We start from the raw sequence: 24,467 nt of genomic DNA on the forward strand, positions 1-24,467 counted from the left end.
TTCAAAAAACATAGGTAAGCGAAACAACAGTACAGCACATGTGCAGTGAAAATGATTTAAATATTACATATACGTTAACACATCCTACAAAAGAGGCTGAGATACAGTTACGTGATATTCAGCCTTCTCCCATAAAAGCAGCCCCCAGCTGAATGCAGTGCTAGCTCCAGTAAGGAAATTGGACCCCAGAATTTCCCATTGTCTAATTAGAAGAAAGAGATCTGCTGATCCTTAGTCAGAGTTGGGAAAGTCATCTTTGCCTTTGCCCGCGAAAGGTTTGAGTTTCAGTGTACCTGAGTCATACTTAGCCTTTATCAAAAGAACCAACAGAGCAGCAATAAAAAGTAAACTGTATTATGTTGTCTTATGCTGATTAAAAAAAACAAAACAGACTCTATCTTTTGTATCTTAGATAATGAAAGACACTGAGGGTAAAAAACCAATCAATTTTCAATAAAATATTTTTTCTTTCTTCTATTTAAAATCTAAAATTCATTTTGTTAAATACAAAGCTGTCAGATTTGATTTTCAGAAGCATCCTTATCATTAGTGGACTTCTCTTCTTTTTTGTTTTTAAAGGGTGACAGCTAGTGTCAAAACACCAGTTTTTTAGGCACTTCCCATGAGAATTCATTTCTTCCAAAGTGACCATAACATGCAGTCTTCTGGTAAATGGGCTTTTTTAGGTCCAAATCCCTGTGTGTATAGTAAAAAGAAGAGAAATTTCTTCACATTAAGATGCTTCATGATAATTAGCATTAAGATTCTGATGTTGATATCTATTTTGTGCCATTAGTCAAGCAAGCATTTTCCAGAGATGCAAGCAATACCAGTGAACATGTCCAGTGAAGAACCATGACAGTGACAACAAAATTTAAATGTGAGGTACTTTAGGGCTACAGAAGTCCTTATTATTAAGAATTATTAATTTTGATGGAAAAGATGAAATAGCCTTCAAATCCTTTTGTAAAACAAAACATTTCTTTTTTCATAGCAAAGTAACTTAAATTTTTGAAATACACAAGTTCTTTTATTTGGATTCCACTTGCTATATAAGACCAAATGCTGAAAGTATATCCTTCATATGAAACTCAAAACGTACATCTGTTATCTTAAAAGACATAGCACACTGGTAGATCCATAAAAAGACAGATTTCTTAGCAAGGTCAGTTGAGACGGGACAAGGTGTAATGATTTTAAACTAAGGGAGGGCAGATTTAAACTGGATATAAGGAAGACATTTTTTACAGTGAGGGCAGTGAAACCCTGAAACAAGTTGCCCAGGGAAGCAATGGAGGCCCCATCCCTGGAAATATTCAAGGCTGGATGGGGCTCTAAGCAACCTGATCACGTTAAAGATGTCCCTGCCTCTGCTGGGAGGTTGGACTGGATGACCTGCTAAGGTACCTTCCAAGTGAAACCATTCTATGATTAAAACTGTGAAGACTGACAGAATGAGAGAAAGTCTCTTCCGTACGGCATGGAACAATCCCATGCTAGTTTAAGAGGCTGCCTCTGACATTGTAACATCTAATGGTTTTGCAAGAAATCATTTCTAGGATGTGATCACTAAGATATTTTCCTTTTTGTGTGTTTCCATACCTGACAATGACTCCAGGCCGAAGATCAAAGTTTTTGTGCACAATGTCCAGCAGCTCTTTCTCTGTTTTTTGGGAAGTTCCATAAGTGAACAGTGAAATGGACAGTGGACGAGCTACCCCAATAGCATAAGAAACCTGTGGCAAAAAAAAAGACACCATAATTAGCAAATAAACACAGCACCTTAGTAGGCAACAGTATACAATGGAAGGAAGGTTCATTCATGAACCATCTTCGGAAAATTCTCTTTTTCCTTTCCCATACTTATAGAATCTGTATTTGTAGTAAAGAAAACACTGAAAATGCTGAGGTCTCCAGACAACTTTCTTCCCTGTTATCCACTCACCCCTCATTTCCACGACAGTACATGTCAAAGGTTGAGGGCTCAATAAATGTCAAAAAAAAACAGCCAGTAAAAGAAAGCAAAATGAAAAGTTCCAGCTTCAAAAAGCCGATAGGCCATTAGTGACATGACAGTGGGCCTGAACCAAGAACATTAAGGTCTTCCTTCAGTCCCAAGCCACCAAGACCACTTCTACTACAGCATCTCATACGATGTGTATTCAAAGTGAAGCTGGAAAGGTATGGAGGAGTGCGCAGTTATAGGTAATTGAGAAAAAAGGATTACTTCTTTCTCTTTTTCTGGAGAAAAGCAACCTTCATAGCAAACCATACCTGAACCAGAACACGGCGACAGAGCCCAGCTTTCACAAGAGACTTGGCCACCCAACGGGCTGCGTACGCAGCTGATCGGTCCACCTTCGTATAGTCTTTGCCAGAAAAGGCACCACCTCCATGGGCTCCCCAGCCACCGTAAGTATCCACAATGATCTTTCGACCAGTAACACCAGCATCCCCCTGAATCAGTAAAAGAATTTGTCCGTTTTACAATACTTTTTATTATAACTCTCAAAGTTATGCTTTCTTCAGAAGACTACAACAATGTGTAAGTTCACCACATATGGATTGCAGTGGGGTAGCTGAAGGAATAAAATCGTCTCACTAGGCTACAATAGTGGCTATAAATGTTCATTGAAGCCAGATTCATAAGACAAGCCATTCACAAATTGTGTTTGGCAATCAAGAAACATGGTTAAACCCAGAGAGCTAGAGCATGCACTGTTTCAGAAGTAAATATTCTAGACAACATGGAAACTTTGCTTTAGAAGTGACCTATCCACCACATCCAAACTGACTACAGAATATTGCTCACAAACTATGTGCCATATAGGAACCACTGAGAGATTTTATACTATTAATAAAATAAAATAAATAAATATATAAATACATAAATTATATATAAATATATAAATATTAGACTGTCATATTTTTTAGTCAAAATCTGACTTGCACTTCAGTATCAGTATAGAGGCTGTCACACAAGCACATACTAAAAAACATATATCCAATCCCAGAATAGTCATAGTCTAATTTAAATTGTACACAACTCATATGGAGTAGCAGGCAGTTATAGCTAATTGAGAAAAAAAAGGTTACTTCTCTCTAAGAACAGTTACTTATAGATGAATACTCTAAAATATTAAATAAGGAAATGCAGATAAGCTTCTAGGTGTCAGCACAGCTATCCTGATGGTCCTCGCAAGTACTTCGTGTTTTCAATTGATCTTGGTTAGCTGACCAGTGCCCGACTAATTGTCTGACACCTCCAGTTTGCTAAATCCTTAAGTTTTCCAGGGTGAATGGAAACATGGTCATATTTGAAATTCAGTCTCCACCTGTGCGGGCAGGTTTGAAATTCTTTGTCCACAAAAAATCATGTCAGTAAAATTCAACTGCTGGAATGTTTGCATGGCAAACACAAGTGGAGAGTCAAAGTTTTTCTTAGGGTGACTATGCATACACACAGAAGAAAACCTTTGGCACTGTTTGTCCCATTCAGCCAGGAAAGCAGCAAGATGTAAATCTGAATTGCAGATAACTGAGCTTGTCTAAAGAATCTGCTCCTCCTGGGGTTCTTCTGTTTAACTCCAAACTTAATTTCTGATGGCACAGATAGTTGCAATGAGAACAACCTGGTGTGCCATTGTGCCTTGACTGTAGAACTGAGTGAGAGGAATAGAAATCGATAGTTGAAAGGGTAAAATAAAACCTACCTCACATTTTAAAGGTGCTGAAAGAGCATAAATGCTTTTGTAAAGCATGTAGCCACTATTGTGACGAGGTGTAATGTCCTTACAGCACCAGCAGGTGTTGCTGCTGGGAGAACAGCAACAGCAGCCAATTTACTGATTTTGTCATAGCCAGAATTCAATTTATCACCAGACTCGAAAACATAAGGCAAAAATCCCCAGTGAAACACATGTGTCTTCGTTAAATAAACTGAACTGGAGATAAAAGCAGCCTTCTATAGCTAGTGTTGTCAAAAATAAAACTGAGTAATACTCTTATGAAAAGTAATACGAAAGTTCAAGATGTAAAAGACAAGGAAAGAAATAGGTCTGTGGGTTTGGGTTTGGTTTTTTTTTCTGGTTGCTGCAATGCTATTTTAAATTGCACAAGTGATAATAGCAGTTGTAAGGCCACGGACACACAGGCAGATTGACCCATACTTATCTCAGGTTTAACAAGTTGCAAACATACACTGCAACCTGCCTGTGTTTGTATGTGCAAATATAAGCAATACGGTTCCACCACAAGAGCAGAAAAGGTATTTCTGCTTAGCTTACCAAATATAATTATATTACAATTTTAAATTAATGCAGTTCAGTGCATGCCTGAAAACTCTGATGTGTGTTGCCTTTTATGTATGTAGCTACGACTGCTGCATTGGTTCATTCGGTCCAAGCTACGGCTTAGGTTTGCTTCTCCATTTGTCCATAGTCTAAGATGTCAATGATAAACGAAATTAGTGATACAACCAATTCAAATACACAAAAATACATATTTTGTGTAATCATTTTTATAATGAATATTAATCTCGAAACTTCTTCTGTAGCACTAATGTAAAAAAAGACACAGCACTTCAGAAAAAATTTTGTTGTAAAATTTGACCTAATTGCAGGAAGGAGCTTTGAAATTTTGCTGTTATAGTTCTGAAAGGAACAAAATATTAGAACATTTGGAATGGTGAATTTGTTTTCAAAACCTAAATCTCAAAAGCCTTGATCCTGAGAGTGGAAGTTCTGCCTGAATTCTGTGAGTGCAGGATCAAGTTATAAATCTCAGCTCCTGCATTGCCTAGATCAAGCAAAAGCAACATTTATTTTCTCAACAGGAGAAACCTAACAGGGGCTGATTTTCAGAGCAGATGAACACCTTCAGCTCTCACTGGTGTCAGGCAGAACAGTGAGAGCTATACAGATATGAAACCCAAGTTCACTGTATGAAAAGTAAACCTTTTCTTGTCCACCGCTCTGTAAGGAGTGTGTGTCTCAGTACTGGACTACAGGGGGTCTGAGGAAGCACAGAGCTCATCTATACATTCCACATGCAATGCGAGATGCAGCTCAACTTGCCTGCCTAGTCACAACACGTGATATAATATAACCATGCCCTCAAAGCTTACTTTGGCATGTAGCACATGAAACCTTGGGTGCTGCTGAGTCCTGTGTGCAGTTTGGGGCACTACTATAAAAGGATTGAAAGCTACTGGAGAGTGTCCAGAGGAGGACATGAACCACATACTTGGCGAAGGGTTAAGAGGGGAAGCCATATGAGGAGTGGCTGAAGTCACTTGGTCTGCTCAGCCCGGAGGAGACTGAGAGGTGACCTCATCATGGTCTACTGCTTCCTCACAAGGGAAAGAGGAAGAGCAGGTATCGATCTCTTCTCCCTGGCGACCAATGATAGGACTCAAGTAAATGGCAAGAAGATGTGCAAGGAGAGGGTTAGGCTGGATATTAGGAAAAGGCTCTTCACACAGAGGGTGGTGGAGCTCTGGAACAGCTGCCCAGGGAAGCAGTCAGAGCACCAAGCCTGACAATATTCTAGAAGCATTTGGACAATGACCTCAGATACGTGGTGTGAATGCTGGGATAGTCCAATGCAAGGACAGGAGTTGGATTCTATGATTCTTGTGAGTCCTTTCCAACTCAGGACATTCCATGATTCTGTGAACTGCAATGAAAACTCCCACTAGGCAGCTTGCTTCTTACACCCTAGGACAGATATCCTAAAAAGCTGAGTGCTTCTTTTAAGACATATGCCCAATTTCAAAGGCAAGCTGATAAAAGCACCAAAATAATTCAACACAAACCTGAGGCCCTCCAATAACAAAACGTCCACTAGGCTGAAGGTGATAAATAGTTTTCTCATCCAAGTATTTTGCAGGGACAACAGCTTGGATCACACGATCTTTCAGGGTTCTGCGCATATTCTCCAGTGAAATGCTTTCATCATGCTGCACAGATATCACAATGGTGTGAACACGCACTGGGATGACTGCTCCATTGTCCTGGATGTACTGAACCGTGACCTGAATAGAAGAAGAAGGAGGAAATAAAAACCCAAGTTGCTATACAAGTTATTACTGGTCCACACCAACCTTCATCCTACGCTATGCCAAGAGCAAAATTGTAGCAAAGTGCTAACATCATAAAGATCACTGCTGTCAATACTGAGGCCTCTCCAAAAGACTCAGTTAGGACATTCTGATTTTTCTACTAAGTTGTTCAAAACATGTTTTTTTTGATTGCGATGTCAGGTGAAACTCCCAAGCCTCAGAAATCTATGTTCTCAGTGCATCTTAAAAAAAGCCAGCCTGCATCCCTGAAGACAAATAAATCCTTTGGGTCTCTTGTCACTTTTTAAATGAGCAGGGACCAGTTAGGTCTGATGGGTCAAATGTTTCTTCATGAGTAGGTGGTTAAATGCTCTGAGCACTCTGACTCATGTTAAACATTTCCAACAGCCAAGAAGACAGTATCATAAGCAGTGGAAATGCTATTTGTAGGTTATATATCTGCTACTTGTAGATGATCCTGATCCTCTGAACACTACCAATTACTGTCTTTTCAAGATTTCTGGAAAGAAAAAATGTTAGTTTTCAACCATGTGAACTATGCGGAGCAGAATTTACCTGCGTCTTAGAGTCAGGCCTCAGCCAAGGAAGCTCTCCACTACGCCTCAGCTCTGCTAACCTGGCGTTCAGTTTATGAGCAAGAATAATTGTTAGAGGCATACATTCTTCTGTCTCATCTGTTGCATAACCAAACATCAAACCCTACAGGAGGAGAAGATATACATCAATCACTGTTAAAAGCACCACAACCAAAGGCAACAAGATTTAATCTGAAGTAAAGAGTAAACAGCACCCTCAAGTTTAATTTCTGCTCTTTTACATTACAGTGCAAGAAGCCTTAATTCAGATCAGGCTCTAACATGTTACAGTGTAATGAGAAACAAACGGCATTCCTAGAACTTTTCATGGAAAGACTGAAGGTTTCCATGTTGAGCTGGAAATCGGGAAAAAAGAAAGAAGTTTCTGTGGAAAAAAAAAAAACCAAACCAAAACATGTTCTTTCATATAAAAAAAAAAAATCTCTTGGAGCAAAACAGTTTCAGGACTATTTTGTCACAGGAAAGGTGCTATCATGAACCTGAAAAGATTGTAGGGGCTCTTGCATTGTGATTTAAATAAAAAAAGAAAGAAAAAAAAAACCAGAAAAAAGACAGGAAGGTCCTTTGATACCATAGGAAGAGAGGCCATCCAAGTGCCAAAGAGTCAGATATCTTTTCATCTTACATATTATTATGTCCCCATGACAGCATAAAAGCATTTTCATTTAGTCCTCAAGGGTTTTATGAACAATATTAGCTTGGCTCCTGGTCTCTGATATCTCCACTTATGGTTCTCAACGGCATTGTTAGAGACTAGATATTACTACTAATGATAACTACTGTAAATGTTAAACTCACTCATACTGGCATCAGTCAGATTATGGAGTTTTTACGTTAGCATCTTTCTCTAGGAAACATACATAATTATCTACATGCGTTACTTAGCTCACAGAAATGCAGCTTGGACAGCCTTAATTATGTGGAACACCTATTACAATAGCTGCCTCTGAGAAATAAGTGAGAATTAAATATACTCTTGTGTATTTGCCTTTGTTGCACTAATGCTGAAGGCAGTTGAAACATTGCCTAATTTTTTTGCTGTGTAAAATCTCAAGAGCTCTGAGAAAGTACAAAGATCATTTGTTTATTCCATCTTACATGACAAGTCTGGCTGCAAGATGAATGGTCTAATGAACTGAAAGCTACTCAACAAAAACACGAAATACACAAGTGAAATACCTTGCTAAGTTCTAAAGGACACACACTCAACTATTAGAAACTGCCAGAGCTCTCCTGACTTGCATGGAGTGCTGTAACAATCTCCAGGCAGGAGTCTGTGTTCAAATAATTTCCTATTGTTTTAATAAAAATGTGGGCTTTTATTCTAGGGTAGCCCAAGATGGAAGTGTAGAAATCTTCACACGGATTGTGATTTAGAAAATAGGGCACTAAGATGAGGTAAACGTTTTCCAGTCAAACAGCTTTGAAGCATTAGTTGTGATGTTATGTCTACCTGATCTCCAGCACCAACATCCTCTTCATTCCTGTGTAGATGAACACCTTGGGCAATATCAGGTGACTGCTGTTCCAGAGCCACTAAAACATTACAAGTCTTGTAGTCAAAGCCTGTTTGGAAAAAAAAGGAATAGCAGTGAATTAGCTTTTTCTGTCACAATGAGGGAAAGAAAAGTGGAGCCATATGACATTTTTCATCTTGAAGGATACAGCATTCAGGACTCAAAAGCTAACTGCTATTTTTAGTCAACAACAATGCAACAATTGAAAACTTTTCTTGGAGAGGGTGGGGTATATAGGGTGGCCCTTATAGCGTGTTACTGCTTGTTTTCTCTTGCATTGGCACTCTGTGCCAAGTCAATTCTGATTACAAATTGTTAACTGTAGAAAACTCATCAAGAAAATAAATAATGAGCCTTTCCCAATATATAGTATAAAAAAACCTTTATGTAAATTTCTAGGATCCAATGCTTTCAGCAACTGAAGGCTCTGCTCTCTGATATGCTATTTTTAATACATGTAAAACAGTGTTTATATCTAAATCTCTCGAGGGAGTTTGCGTAAGAGCCATAAACAGAGAAAAACATAGATTCAAATCTCACAGCAAATATAAAAGGGGGAATCTACGTTACAAAGACCAAAAGGAACCTTTTCAAAAGAAACTGAAAGATTTACAGAGGACTTACAAAATTTTCCACCTGCTCCTAGGTATATTAATAGTAACTTGCTTCTCTCCAAATCCAACTTTTCCTAGAACTGTAGCTACTGGCAGCTGCTGACCAAACTCACGTTCAGCCAATACAACATAAAGACATGTCCATATGCATGTGATCCACTTGAAGAACGTTCTTCACCCTCTTCTAAGTATACTATATAGAGAAGAAAATTATATTTCTGTGTGCAGTTGTTTGGTTTAGCGTTTTGTTTTACTTCTGCATAGAAAATGGTTTTTACTGTGTCATTGCATCTCCCCTTATGATTTTTGGCAGTTAGGACAAAAAGGAGATTTATGACCTACTAGATTTGCCAGCATCTTCTAAAAGCACCACTGTTACATGATGGTGGAGGTAACCTGCAGATGTGCTGCTATATTCTCCCATCAACACCCCCCTGTAAATTCAATTGCAATTAAAGGACTGCAGGATACAACTTTTTTTAACCAAAAAGCTCTTTAAGTATAAACTTCACTTTAAAAGTATACTTGGAATATTTGCAATGTTTAAACAGATATATGGCAAATCAGAAAGTGAAATGTATCTGGTATATAAAGCATTTTGTCTTTTTTATCACTTGTACATTACACAAACTAGTTTTGGGCAGCAAACTTGAGTGTAGGAGTTGTTGAAAGCTAACTGAGCACTTTGCACAGTGAGAACTTGCTTTACACCTGGGACTTCTAGATACTACCACAATACAAATACATAATGGTACAAAAAAATGAACTAGGTATCTTCTTCCCTCTCTCTCAAACCAAGATGCACCAATCAGCTTGCCAAATAAATAACCAAGATTCAGGTTCTCACAAGTTTGGAGGAGTGGCTCGAGTTACAGTTAATTATTCTGGCCTAATACCACATTTCAAAGTATATTCTGCTTATTCCTTTTGAGTTTTACCCAATATATGACGGGTTTTCTACTTACTGGGATAAAGGCAGAAAGTGTATCACGTAGCACCATGTAAGCAGCTTTCACACAGGACATTCAGTTTTTAACAGGCTTGCTAAAGCCCGTATGTGGCAGTGGTAACAGACCTGTTTTGCAGTTGCCTATTCCTTGCTCTTCAAGGATTTCATGAGTTTTTCCACCAACCTTTCGCTGAGTCATCATAGCCAATATGTCTAATTGCATCTCGAACAACTCGTTGATAATCCACAATAGCACGAGATGTGATCTCCCCACAGAGCAACACCATCCCTGTCTTACATACTGTCTCTGAAAAGAGTGATGAAAACAGGGTTACAACAGCAGAAAAAAACAGCCCACAAAGACAAATAAATAACTATGTCTGTGATGGTGGCGACTGAGAGATCTATGGGGTATATAGAGTACAAGTCCTTTCTACCCATATATTTAGCGTTATTAGCTCCTTCTGCAACAATTTCTTTTCATATTCATCATGAAACTAAGGAAAGTAATAATATGTCCAACTTATAAATGGGAAAGTTAAAACACTGAGCATGATTCGGGGAGTCCTGTGTTCAGTTTTGGACTCATTCATCGCAGGAAATACACAGATCTGGTAGAGTGAGTCCAGAAGAGGCCATGAGGATGATCAAAGGTCTGGAACACCTCTACAAGGACAGGCTGAGAGAGTTGGAGTTGCTCAGCCTGGAGAAGAGAAGGCTTCAGGGAGACTTATAGCAGCCTTCCAGTACTTAAAAGGGCTACAGGAAAGATGGGGAGGGGTTTTTCATCATGAGTGCAGGGATAGCACAAGGGGTAATGGATTTAATCTGAAAGAGGGGAGTTTAGGTGAGGTATTAGGAAGAATTTTTTTGCGGTGAGGGTGATGAGGTGCTGGAACAGGTTGCTCAGAGAAGTCATTGCGGCCCCACAACCTGTAGAGGTGTACAAGGCCAGGTTGGATGGAGCTTTGAGAAACCTTGTCCAGTGGAAGGTGTCCTTGCCCATGGCAAGGGGCTGGAACTGTAGGCAGGGGGCTTTAAGGTCCCTTCCAACTCAAACCATTCCATGATTCTATGATTTTAGGGAAATACAGCATTAATCAGTGATTTCTAAATCCCCTTAATCTTACCAAAGATACATACTAAGGCTAGATAAAATGCATCAGTGATCAACTATTTCAAAACCTTGCCTCCAGTCCCAGTAGGAGGAATCTGAATATGGGATTTAGTCACATGATACATGAACTGGGGTAATGACCTAAGAGTTAATGGCACAACTCTTGCTGAATAGATTTCAAAACCAAGCAGTTGTGGAGACTTGGACTGAAAAATTAGTACTTCATCGAAAATAGTAAACTAACTTTCCAATGAAACATTCAAATATTCTTTCAAAATCCACTGTAATGAAGCTAAATCTATTTCTCCCAGGAAAATTCAGTCCACAAAATTAACTATCCTACCCTTCTACAACCTGTATAGGCTTGAGTCTTTATAAACACTTCTACAGTTTCTTCTCACTTCTCCTTCTCTTCAAGACTGTAATTCTTATGTAATTATTTGAGAGTAAAATGATAGCATCAAGCTCTTTGCAAACATTAAAAAAGAACATTGTCTGGGTGATGACTTAAAGCAAAGCAGCAAACAACTTACCACAAGCAACCTTGGCATTCGGATCCTGTTTGAGATGGGCATCTAGTACAGCATCACTGATTTGATCACAGATTTTGTCTGCAAGACATCAAAGTTGTTATTCAAAACCACAGCACTCAACACAAAACATGGACTGTCTGCATCTCTTTGAACAAGTAGGAATTTCAGCAAGGAATTCTTTTATTGCTTGTTACTGGAGTATTTAAGCTTGCCAAACAGAACAACATGAAACATCCTGCAAGCAAAGTCAGTAGATGGAGTGGTGAATGTATTTACTGTTGTAGACAGATTACAACCTCACCTGTAGTTCTCTGCACCTAAGTGTGAAACAAGTATGTTATGCATCGAATTACCTGAGAGGCTTTACTATCAGCCTTCTCCTTCACTAACATCACAAGTCAATGCAGCACATATTCCATATCATGAGCATATCATTCTGCTCTAACAAGAGCAGAATTTGGGATAATTATTACCAAACAGATATCAGACATCATTCTTTCAGTTTAGGTAGAAGTCCAAATGAACCTTGTTTAGTGAGACTGGGGACAAAGGTGACAGGAGTGATTAAAAAGTATCTCTGCTTGCTCTGTTCAAAATTTCCATTTTTATAAGGAAATATAGCTGTATTTTCAAACATAAAAGCAAAAATCATAGATGAAAACATGCATTTTTCTTTTACTTGTGTGGGACAACAGAGCAACTGGGATAGGATGAACTTCGTAGTGCAGGTCCAATGTCCTGCTGTAAACTCCCAGTGACTGGGAATGTTTTGTAGTTTGTTGTTGTTGTTTTTTTTCTTTTCACCACCCAGAGTTTCCATGCCAGGAACAGTCTGTCTTGCTCCACACAAAGCATGTGTCACCTGCATTAGATGTCAGTGTCCATGTTTGTCTAAGTCCCCTGTGTGGCCTCTGAGGACCAGCTGAGTGAGAGTGTTGGGGTTGTTCAGCCTAGAGAAAAGAAGGCTTCAGAGAGACCTTATAGCAACCTTCCAGTACTTAAAGGGGGCCTGCAGGAAAGCTGGGGAGGGGCTCTTGATCAGGGATTGCAGGGATAGCACAAGGGGTAACAGTTCTAAGCTGAAAGATGGGTGGTTTAGGTGAGATCTTAAGAAGAAATGTTTTCCTGTGAGGGTGGGGAGGCACTGGCACACGTTGCCCAGAGAAGTCACGGATGCCGCATCACTGGAGAGTCAAGATCAGTTTGGATGAGGGTCTCAACAACCCGAACCATTCTATGATTGTATGATTTTATGCATCCTTTCCAAAGCATTCAAGAAGAGTACAGTCAATCCCATATGACTCATGCATCCTCGTTTCTCCCTGTGGGACCCATCTGGTACAAAGAACCTTATGTTGGTTTTGCACCCTGTGGTTGAAATTAATTTATAAACTCAAACATTCATGAAATGTCTCAAGGGAGCATTAGCCATAGTAGGCAGTGAAATCAACACATGAAGATTTAACAGGATCTTTTCATGGGTTTTTTTGCATGAACTTCTTCTACAGTATTCTGTGGATACTGATAGATAGAAAGCAGCTTTTTTGCTTCCCTTTCAGAGAAATAACACAGCAAATACTTATGAAAAAAAAAGTCCAGTCCACATTTGCAGAAGGAAAGGCTTTGTCTTACAAAACTCTGAGAAGATCATGACAGAAATCCAGATGAACAGTTGTCCATAGAAATGAAATTATCTCCATATAACAGCATTAGTCAGACTGCTACAGAAATAGCAGATTTTGGTGGTGGTATTGCAAAGATAAAGTTAAGAAGCTGTGGGAAAGTTTAGGACAAACTGAGAAGAACAGCCCAATATCAGAAAAATCTGTCTTACAGGATGAAATCAATCAAGCTCAATCTAGTTTGGAAAGACTGAAGGAAAGGCAACCTACCAAAGGTAAATGGTTACAGGCATTTGGGTCACAGTCTCTAAGGACCTAAATATAATATGCCAAGAGAAAAGTTTTTGCCTGATGGACTACAGTTGAGAGCTGAAAATTAAAGAGAGAGAAACAAAGATTCAAAAAGGAAAATCTTCAAAGGTCGAGAGCCATTGAAACCATGCATCTAAAGGTATGTGGGATTCCTTGTTCCTTCAAACCTCTAGATGAAAACTGGATAACTTTTTGAAAGGTAGGAATGAAATTCAACCATCATTTACTAATATGTCTGAAGAATTCTTGTACAAATATCAGTACCCGTATATTAAGTTAAGACTAGTTTGTTCTCTAAAATCTATGTGAGAGCTTAACAAATTAAAAAAAAAATTAGAATAATTTAATCTGCTATGCTGATAGCAGACCTTTAGATTAAAATAGGCTGAGACAAATCAGTTTGACAATTCATATCAGATCTGATCGTTGGTGCAATAACCAGCGCTGCTAGTGTAGCTAGACCCAAACACAGATACAGAGGTATCTATCAAGAATGGAAAGAGAAATCTAGCTGGTTGATTAGCTGATTAATGCATTCAGTTAAAGGCATGTCTATTAATAAAGGTCTCTGGTGTAAAATAAAACCAGGCATTCTATTTTTAGCAAAGTTTAACAGGCTTTGTGCACCCTTCCTTCTGTTATTTAAATTTCTCATCTCAACCATCACTTTTTCATTTATGTGCTGCTAAATGTAACAGGAATCTTGTCCATTATTTACTTCCTTTTGTTTTCCTTCATTTTTGGAAATAGGGAAAGCATAACAGACCATGTCTGGTGAGGTATTATCATCTAAAATTATGATGTAATAGGTAAGAATTCAGTTTGTGCCTACCTTCATATAGTGAGCTACTATCCAATAGGATAAATATTGCAAAAGGAATATCTAGGCTAAGGATGTCTTGACTGAGCAGGAAAGTATTAGATAATCATGAATTCTTTTCATGAAATCAAATCATCCAACATACCCAAACCTTATGGCAGAGATGCCAATTACGTGTAAAACAGCTCTTGCTAATTATAAAAGGAACAAATGAGTCTATGGGAGCTGATAATAAACCCTTCTCAAATGTCTAATTATGAATTATCTCCAGTAAGTTGAAGGAGATTCACAGTTTTGCAGGTAGTTGAACATAGTTATGTGAATCTACACTACATAAGAACCTAAAAAACACAAGCTGTGACATCTGCAAGTTCTGAGGACCTCCGCAAGAATTCAGTTTCATGGATTCACCACACACACCCACAACCCCCCATCTATGAAAAGCAGTAACAACTGAAATTTAATTAAACGTATCTCGGCCCTTTGAAGCACAAAAAACAGGTAGAGCCATGCTTCTGGCTTTGATGTTGTAAGTAAATATATTAAATATTGAACATTTCAAAAGGTAAGGTTCATTTTCTAAAAAAAAACTATGATTGTCAAAATAAAATATGGTATTTTTAATGATACATTATTTTTATCAAAAGAAAAAATATTTCACACTGGAATGTGAAATTATATATTCAAAATATGATAAACTGAGCAATTCTCAGTTTTCCGGTAAACAAATAAAGCAGTCAAGAAATGCAGATACTTATGAGCACTTGATCAAAAAATAAGCTTTCTACAAAAAAAGGTTTCACTAGACTTTGAATAGCTGAATTGTGCTGTCTCACGTTTTCCCTTATGTAAAAGACTTTTAAGAAGTGTGTTATGATAACTGCGGTGGTACTTCAATATTAACATTTCACTATTTAAACATGTTATGCATCTGTTCTCTTTGTTCAATGCACAGTTTACTTAAATATTATGTATACAGTTAAGTACACATAATGCTAGATATAAGACACAAACATCAACTTGCTGGAAAGAGCACTTTCTGCTTGCTTTTGTTTTTCTTTTGTGATTTTTTTATCCTGTGAATATTCAAAACACAAGCACAGGTTCTTAATATGTTTGAAAATCTGAAGGTGCTTTCAGTAGATGTTTTCTTTCATATTTTCAAGATTTTTTTATTTTCAAGATTCCTTGATACTTACTGGAAAACTCAATGACATTCTGTTTGCCAGCAACCCCACCTGAAGTCACACCAGATAGGGGAAGAAATTAATCCTAAGTAGTTTGGCACCTGTAAGACATTGTGGGTCACACACAATGCCTTTCAAAGGACTGTGAAACCATTGCATAGCACAGACAGACACTACTGGATAAAACAAAATGGAGCAGTGACAAAAAAAGGCTATCTGAAAAAAATAAAAGATTTTTCTTCCCCATGCTGCTGTATCCTTCATTACACTGAAATGCAGAAGTTGTCACTTGCAAGTCTTCAGAGAGCTTGGAACTTACCCCACTAAATGCCAAGATTAAAGACTGGAAGGAAGTCCCAAATTTTATACCCAAGTGATTATGAAGAATTTGGACTGAGAGGATGGGATAAACAGTCCTCTATAAAGTCTTTGGGAAGCATAGGTAACACCTGTATGTTAATCATTGCCAGATATTACTTGCTTCTCTGGAATTTGGGCTTCTTAGTGACACACAACTCTCAGGCATCGCACAGGTAAAAGGCTGTTCTCTAGATACCCAAGTAATAAGCATGTAATTTCTCCCGCTTTGTTTATTAAGAAAGAGGTCTCCATTAAAGCACTCAGTCCTCAGCTAATATAAACAGAACAATTCATAGCTCACACAAAGATCTTTCCTTCAGGTTCAGGATCTTTACTTCTCATAATGCCCCGTAGCAAAATTATACTACCACATACAGAAGAGAAATCATCAAGAACATGCAAATTATCCATTTGGTATCAAACAGAGGAACTCAAAACTTACAATAAAATTCTAGTGCTACTGATAATGTTAGAGGCCGAACTACAGCCTCAGACATCATGTCCAATTTTAAGAAATAGCCAAGACTTTCCTGGGTGATAAAAACCTAATGGCATGTCTACACCTCTCCCGTAAAGTCACAGACGGGGAACAGGGGCGCTGGCCACGATGTAAGGGTGATGCATTTGATGTCAGAAACTAGAGCTGTCACTGAGATGATTAAGACCCATTGCTGAGCTGTGTTCAGAAGCAAGAATTTGCAGGACCAAACAAAGTTAATTACTGTAAACATGTGCTCCCTTGATCTGGAAAACCTGTATCTTTCCCTTGTCACAGGCATTTGGGTTTTCAGTACCCTACATGAAGACCTAGGCTGTTTAAGAAAGTATAAGCATCACAGTCTTGAGAACACCCAAGTAAATGTCAGTTTTCTGCTCCCTCTACAATAAGCTTCCTTGACAGCCAGTTCGCATCTCATGGTACCCAGAGACCTGGCAACCTCTACCAGGTAAGAAGCTGTACACAGATCCAACAAGTAGCAACGCTGTTTCTTGAAGGCCACACCAGTGCTTCAGCACAGGAGGAAAACGATGCTCACAGGGCTTAAAAGGTAGCTTGCTGAAGGCCAACAGAGTTTGGAAACGTAGAAGGGAATGCAAATAAGAACTAAAAGATAGGCCAAATTCTAAAACAAGAAACAAAACAAGAAGAGACTCAGTCAACAAAGTAAACCAAGGGACAAAGCTAAATCAATGGACTCACTTCAACACCTCCTGTTCTGTGACTTATCTATTATTGCTCATGTGGGATTAAAAATAATGATTAGAGGGGCATAAATTGTGATCTGTCAACTTTGTTAATACCATCGTCAATTTAAAGTGATCATATTGTACAATGTTATTTTTCCTATGAATCTACATTGCACTACTGACAATGGATGTAATTATATATAAATTCGACACACTGCAAGGACTGAATGTGGTTGCCATTTTCTGATTGTGTTACATCAGAAAGAACCCCAGCTGGCTTAGCCTGATGTAGCTGCCTTGACATGGACAGAGCTGTACTCAATTGCATCAGCCATGGATTTGAGCTGCATTAGTAAGCTAATATTATAGAAGAGTATCAGAATTTTAGACACAAAATTCTCACTGCTGAACTTTTTATTCTCTGCTATGAAATCCACCTATTTATGATTTACTCACCTAACATGAGTACATACCTGAAAAAGCTTTATTATAGCAAAGAGGTACAGGATGCCAAATCAGCTGCTAAAATAAATACACTTCTTAGGACATCAAACAGCCTATTGTCCCCTGGCCCCACTTGGGGGAACACTTGCTGTTGACATAAGGCACATCTTTATGGTGGATGAACATTTGTTTTCAATAAAACTGAACTAAGCTCTGCTGACCATACATAAAGTTTAGCAAATAACTGTCCACTCTTTGCTTAAGCTGTTTTGTATATTGCATCAGATGATGGAATAGGGGGCGAGGGGAAATCAGCAACTTTGCCAAGTGCAGCTACTAGAACCACTGATTTTTAAAGGCTTTAAAATAGCTTGCTTAGAGATATCCCTGTCGTGGGTGACAGTTTTAATGCAGAGCATATATGCAGGGCAGTTACACAGGGCCCCTAAAGATATGGAACTTGAGAAACAAGCTATGCATTCTTATCCATATGTGAAACTTGAGTCTATCAGATCTATAGCAATGTCTCCACTAGAAGAAATTCACATGAAAAGGAAGGAGCAGCAATAATAAACCCCACAGCCCTCCTCAGTGTAACACACACCTGCAAAAGCACGTAAACCGCTGTTGAAAGTGCCCTGGTTACAGCAGCTCTATAGGTTGTATGGACACGGTCCAACAGAAATAACGGTGCTGTGTTACAAATAATGCCTGTCATAAAATTAATAGGAAATAAATTCTTCTTCAGGCGTTCAAAACATTTTAAATTAAAATATTATTCTTTTTACGCATTTCTTAGAACTGATTCCTCACCTGGATGTCCTTCTCCCACCGACTCCGATGTGAACATGAAAGCCCCTTCATCATCCAGCGTGTAATCGCATAAACCATCCACTGGTCCATTCATGGCTGTAATGCTTCTCCTGATGGATTATTATAAATAGTGGTTGAAGAGTTCTACCTTTAGTGCTTTCTTTTAAAGGAGACGGTCCTTTATCAGCAGGACTCTCGCTGTCTTCACCTATTACCTCTTACAGTAACTTGAATTTCAGTGTGTGGAATCAGCGTGTACTTGCATCTGTGCACACACACAGAGTATGCATGTGCCTGAAGTCTGTATCCCTACCTAGCCTGATCTGTCAGTCCCTGAGCTGCTCCTATATATGGAAAAGTGAAAGTGCCTAGATAATCATGTGAGGAAAATGGAAGAGCCCATTTCTTGGCAGGGGAGTTAGTTAACTTCAGGATATTTCACTAATTAACTCAGTTCTAAGAAACATTTGGGATTCAACCCATGAAAGATCGGTTATCTTAGCAGCTCAGCTGAGCATGAAGTACTCCAGGAGTACTGGTGGCAGTACAGGTCAGCTGCTTCTTCAGTTTCTTTCTCCCCTGATTCTGGGATCTATGTTGTGCTTCCAGCTGTGTGTTGTGGGGATGGATAAAAAAAATCAGTAAATGCATGTCTTTCCTAGCAAGAGATAGAAGAAGTTTGCTCTGCGTCATGTAACTGTATTTTATGTCATTTTTTTATTTCCTGAAAAGCAGAACTCTTTCCTGAAATACTTTTTTCCATTTTCATTCATCCTTCGTGCACATTTGAGAGACGAAACATCTGATAAGATCCAGCACGACGAATGCTTCTCATTTATGCAGACCTCTCCCTTCAGCCTTTGCTTTTCTTTCCCTCTGTCCTCACTTCTATTAAGTCAGAACCATTTTAATTCTCTTTACATATTATATTTCATAACCCTTAGAAATGCAATAACTGCCATATCCGAGTACTCAGTGCTCAGTTCTGCAAATGAAATTTTTTTCTAGTCAGATGGCTTGTGTCTGGAATACGCTGATGGTATGACAAGTATGAAGAGAGATGGCATGTTTTGCGTATACATGTTTTTAAGTTAGTATACAAAAAAAAAGTAAACAAACCCATGGGGCAGATTCAGAAAATTCCCAGCATTACTGCACCATTATAAAAAAGTGCAATTATTCTTAATCCATTTATAAAAAATGTTCTAGTCTCAATCTTAGCCCAAATCATTGGTGTACCAAAGTAAAAATTCCCCTTTTCTTCCACAAACACTGGATCACACCCTTGTAATCATCCTAAGTGTACCTGGTACTTAGATTGGAATAAAAAACATAGTGCTTATTCTATAGCCCTTGCAATTTTGACAGCAACAAAATCCTTATAACTATTCATTTACCTAGTTCACTTCAAACCCTTCGTCAGTATTATTTTTAAAAATTGCTTTCTACAGCCTCTTGGATTCAAATTTCTGCACTGCTACACATTTATGTAAGAATTCATCAGAATTTTCCCTTTCCGTGTGCATTCCTGAAAACAATAACTAATGCCTGTGAATGTTCACCAGTAATCTGTTATAGCATTGGCCCCTCTAATTATCATCAACATGGAATCATGCATTTCAAAGACATTTTCTTGTTGTATAGAATTCATTTCACAGAATGAAAAGCACTAGCTGCACTTAAAGACGCAGAATTCACAAAACAGATACATGCTATGAAGCACAGCTTTCTTCAGAGTAAACTGTCATCACTCCACTGATACAGAGATTCCATCATAGCCTGAATAAATTACGCATTAACACCACCTAGAAAAACAGAATTTGTAAATAAAATAAAAGACCAAAGAGTAACTAATTGTATTAACCCTAGTTAATGGGTAACATTCAAAAATTATATTAACTTGTAAAGTAACACCAATAATAACCATTCTTTCTTAAATCACAGAAAGGTGATGGGAACAGATGAAATACCTCTTAAAAACCTCTTCTTGTACACCTAAGAGTTTTTATTCTAATTCTGCAAAGAATTCTCCAGCAAAAGCAGACAAGATTGTATATTGTCAGTCTAAGAATTCCATTCTCTCTTCTGGTTTTCCTTTTTGTTGGTTTTCAATGCCACTTGAGGACAGAAATTGAGACCTTTGGAGGGTCACCCTTCATTAAAATAGCCTCTCTGAGAATAGTAATCTAGAAACACTGCATAGCTGCATTTCACATGACTTGTGTAAAACCTCCAGTCTGAACTGCTTCCAGTTGTGCTTTTACTACCAAGAGCAACACATGGCCATGAAGCACCTCAGCATGTTCCCTTCTAGGACATCAGTGACCAATTGTAAACCAGCGTTGGGTTAGGTAATATGTTTAATTTGGCTTCTCTTCCCAGACAATTTGACTTGTTAAATACTTGCAAAAAGGTAAGATAGTGCTCTGACATCACATCTTTGGCATAGATCTCCTGCCTATGACAAAAGAAAAAAAAAAGATGATAATAAAATATTGATATCAAAGTTTTTACCTACGCCATTTCATAGATAATGATTCATCATTCAATGTAATAAGCTCCCAAATTTTCTGTTAACTTTATTGACACGGGACTGAGCCCTAAAGAACTCGGTTTCTCTGCAAGTGTCTTTATTGAATCACCTTCCCTGGAGGTATTTAAGGCACGGGTGGACGAGGTGCTAAGGGGCATGGTTTAGTGTTTGATAGGAATGGTTGGACTCAATGATCCGGTGGGTCTCTTCCAACCTGGTGATTCTATGATTCTATATTGTACATGTTGCCCACCATTGCATTAGGTGTCTTTTGACTATATTCTACAACCTTTACTCAGAACATACCTAATGGCAAAATCCTCTCAATCGGTATGACTCCTGTGCTTTAAAATGAAGCTAAAGATGAGGAAATCCATGGAAAACTAACACGGTCCTTCTGTATTCCTCCAGGTATTTATTCATATTGACTATGTCAATCCCAACTACTGGAACAGCAATGTGAATCTATTAACTGTAAGAGCCTTGGCATTTGGCACCATCCCATGGTTTTGCTACTTTTAGCCATAGCAGTTCTGCAAAATTACACCCCTTCTCATTCATAGACCACTTACCAGCTGTCAGAAGGCATGGGTTTACTGCAGCCTTGAGAAAGCCCTGAAACTAATCAAGTGAACAAGATTTAACACTGGGAAAAGAATTTTATCAAAATGATTGCTGTTGAGGCTGCTGATCCTCTAGACAGATATGACCGCTAAATTGCCTTGAGCTTAGGCCTCTCATAATGTATTCACATCAGACTGTTTTCTTTGTTCACTTTCTCCCTTCCTACCCTCACCTGCTTTTCTCCTGTACTCCCCTTCTCTCATTTTTTCTTGCTGATATCTTTTTGGTTAAAACACATTTCCCTTTCCTCTTTTTATTTTTTCCTTTTACACATCCTTACCTGTCTCTACTGATGTGCTATTTATGTTAGAAACTGCTAAGAGTGGAGTCTACATGGATGAGTGATATCTGTGGAAATGAGAAAACAAGTTTGAGGCAATAGCTTACAGATAAAACACTTGCAGCTATCACAGCAGAAGGGCAAGAAAGAAAGCAGGTATCCATATGATCTGGTCATCCTAACTTGGTGCAGAAGAATCATGTTCTCACTGGAAGCAATCCAAGTTTAGACTCATTCACTGATACTGTTTCACCACCATGGTAACTATTATGTGACTTCTTTTGAGTGAAGTAGAAATCTTACCACAAACTCTGAAGAACTTCTATATGACTAGAATCAGACTTGGGAAACCCGTTGCTTAAGTTATTCAATTTGTCTCCCTCACCACAAATTCCAAATGCAAAGGACAATGACTTCATTTGGAGAGTGCAAACTCAGTAACTTAAAGCAGCGATTCTATTATCATTAAAAGATCCAAACACGCTTGATTTTAACAACATACATAAATTCTTAATGCATACAAATAACATGTAGGAAAGTGCTTTCCTAATTAGTTCTGTTTTGTTTTATTAACTTTATCATCAGTTAAGACTTTATTTTACTAAGGTTAACTGTTTAACAGGCTAACAGTTTAAGTTTCTTACCTTGCTATTTTATTCTAACTTTACAAAATCATGCAAGGAATTTACTCCTAACGTATGCCTGTGGAAATAAAGCAGTTTTTCAGGTGTTTATGAAAACAACTTTAATACTAGTTTCATTTGTGCTATTTACAAGGAGTAGCTCATATATTACAAATAATGTGTTTTCAAGAAGTTACTGCAGTTAATCTTTTTCCCTATTGGAAATAAGCACTAAATTATTGAAGTCTCACAGGGACGTCTTTGAGGACTTTTGTGCTTGTTGGAGAAAAGACTTGGTTTAGCCTGTACATTTTGGTTTGGGGGAGGTGGATGTTTTGTTTTAGTTTTAAAGTTACCGTAAGGAACATTGGTTTAGCTCGATTTATTTCTTTTGTGTGAAGAATGGCAAGCCTTGTCAGAGCAATGGAGCTCAAACATCAAAAACTCAACACAGAACTCCCACCTGCTTCAAATGTCTCCTCTCTGTTATTACCTGAAAAAGAGGGTTCAAGGCCTTTCAGATGCGCAGGTGTAGGATTTCACTGGCCCATAACCATTCAGGGTAAAATAAATATTGTAGGGCAGTTGTGGTTGTAAAAGGAAAGGAGGTAGTACATAAAATATTTTAAGATATTTGTTCATCATCCAGCATTTGTTCTTTTATATCACATTACTCCTTCTCTGCGCCTACCATAAGCAATTCTGCCCTTTGATTCTTGAGTTTTCTTATACCTTTCTGAGTAAATACCAATTCCACTCACAGCAATTTCTTGGTGTGCATTCTAGCTAACTTATTCCACCGTTACTTTAGCTTCACTCTGCTGTATCTCCCATCTGCCTTCCCTTCCACGCCCTAAGAAGTCTTTCCAGGTTCTTCCATTACTAACATCAAAGACAGTAATTAATTTTGCTCCGCTCCCACATGTTGCTCATAGCCATGCCATAAAGTGGCATGTGCCAGGGCTTTACAGATGAAGTAGCATCTTCGAGTTGCTTCTTAGGAGATAATTAAAGTCACTTTGGGGGCTAAATTCTGCACTCGTTAAAGTCAGCTGGAGCCTTGGTACTAATTTCACTAGAAGCATTATTTCCTCAGAACTGGAACACAAGGTGCAAGTGAATACAACTTAATTTTCTGTTTATTCACTTATTAAAACTCCTAGCTGTTTGTCTAGATCATTCCTCACCAAGATCATTCCTCAAGGCTCTGTAAACTAAACACCTATTTAAAAAAATAGGCATTTTTAACACCTCATAGATAGATACCTCAGTTTCCTGCATAATAAATAAATAACCCTCTGTTTTCTAATCAGTCTTAATAAATGAGCAGTGTAGTACCAGAAATGGTGGAAAAATAACAAAATTAGTTAAAGTTTAAGGTTTCCCTTAAACCGATTGGCTTTTATTGCTTCATTTAAACAACATTAAACCATACTGGTATATAATTAGTTCTGCCTTTATTCTTTGGCAGATTTTCGTGCTTAATTTATAAGCTCTACAGACCAATGTACAAGTGTTTGTTTGTGTTTTGTCCTTTCCTAGAGCTCTACTGCAACAGGATCACAAATTCCCTGGGTCCTCCAGAAATGATGAGGGGTAGATGAGAAAGAACAGAGCCCTATTCCACCTTCACTTCACGTTGCAAAAAGTATTTTCAGTTTGCAAACGTACAGATTTAGCATGTTTGCTCACAGTCTATTAAGCTAAATTTAATAAATTAACCCATTCACTGTTAAAATTATGCCTTGGACAGGAATGGGAAAGTCTTCATTTAGAAGTGGTCTCCCTTTAACCTTACAGAAAGCCATCTGTGTGTTTCCTCTAGATATTTTTTCTAGTTGCTATGGTCAGTCGTTTGGTGGGAAAAGGTTGTCATCTGACATGTCACAAAGAACAACCCTTAATTTCAGTTGTGACCACACAGCAGATACACACGTGCAGATCCTTTCTGGGGGCACAGTGAGGACTCCTTGCTGCTTATGATTGGTCTGATCACCTACCCAGACTAAACCCCATTACAGCCATAGATCCATATCCAAAAACAATTTGGCTAGGGAACTGCAGCCATCTTCCAGCAGCCTGGGATCGGTACTATCTTCTGCTTCCACATGCCTTGTGACACTATTACTGTATACGTAAACCACTAGGATTTCCTCAGTGCCTTAGGAAACAGACTGATGCATTTAAACAGCCGTTACCTAAGAGGTTTGCTGCAGTGTTTCATAGATGTTTAGAGTACAGGTGGCCTTTGGA

General features: G+C 38.3%; 2 protein-coding genes across 3 annotated transcripts in view; both read right to left on the minus strand.

Annotated features, from left to right (window-relative positions):
- MAT1A (methionine adenosyltransferase 1A) lies at positions 1-18,294 on the minus strand. Its single transcript, XM_069864232.1, has 9 exons — positions 18,155-18,294; positions 11,409-11,486; positions 9,943-10,065; positions 8,132-8,244; positions 6,638-6,781; positions 5,816-6,034; positions 2,275-2,457; positions 1,603-1,736; positions 1-696 (listed from the first exon to the last, which is right to left on the minus strand). Exons 1-9 carry the CDS (start codon positions 18,246-18,248, stop codon positions 594-596), a joined length of 1,191 nt encoding a protein of 396 aa, XP_069720333.1. The 5' UTR covers positions 18,249-18,294; the 3' UTR covers positions 1-593.
- The window catches only part of LOC138724305 (DPY30 domain-containing protein 1-like), a 26,050-nt gene continuing 19,737 nt past the window's right edge, over positions 18,155-24,467 (minus strand). The window contains exons 7-8 of one of the 2 annotated variants that reach the window (XM_069864238.1): positions 21,260-21,302; positions 18,155-18,763 (exon numbers count right to left, since the gene is read on the minus strand). The gene's annotated coding sequence lies outside the window, so the exon portion shown is untranslated. Of the gene's footprint in view, positions 18,764-18,913; positions 19,188-21,259; positions 21,303-24,467 lie in introns of those variants that run through there. The other variant, XM_069864237.1, reaches the window with a different exon arrangement.

This window comes from Phaenicophaeus curvirostris, chromosome 9 (genome assembly GCF_032191515.1).
Source record: "Phaenicophaeus curvirostris isolate KB17595 chromosome 9, BPBGC_Pcur_1.0, whole genome shotgun sequence".
Taxonomy (NCBI): Eukaryota; Metazoa; Chordata; class Aves; order Cuculiformes; family Cuculidae; genus Phaenicophaeus; species Phaenicophaeus curvirostris.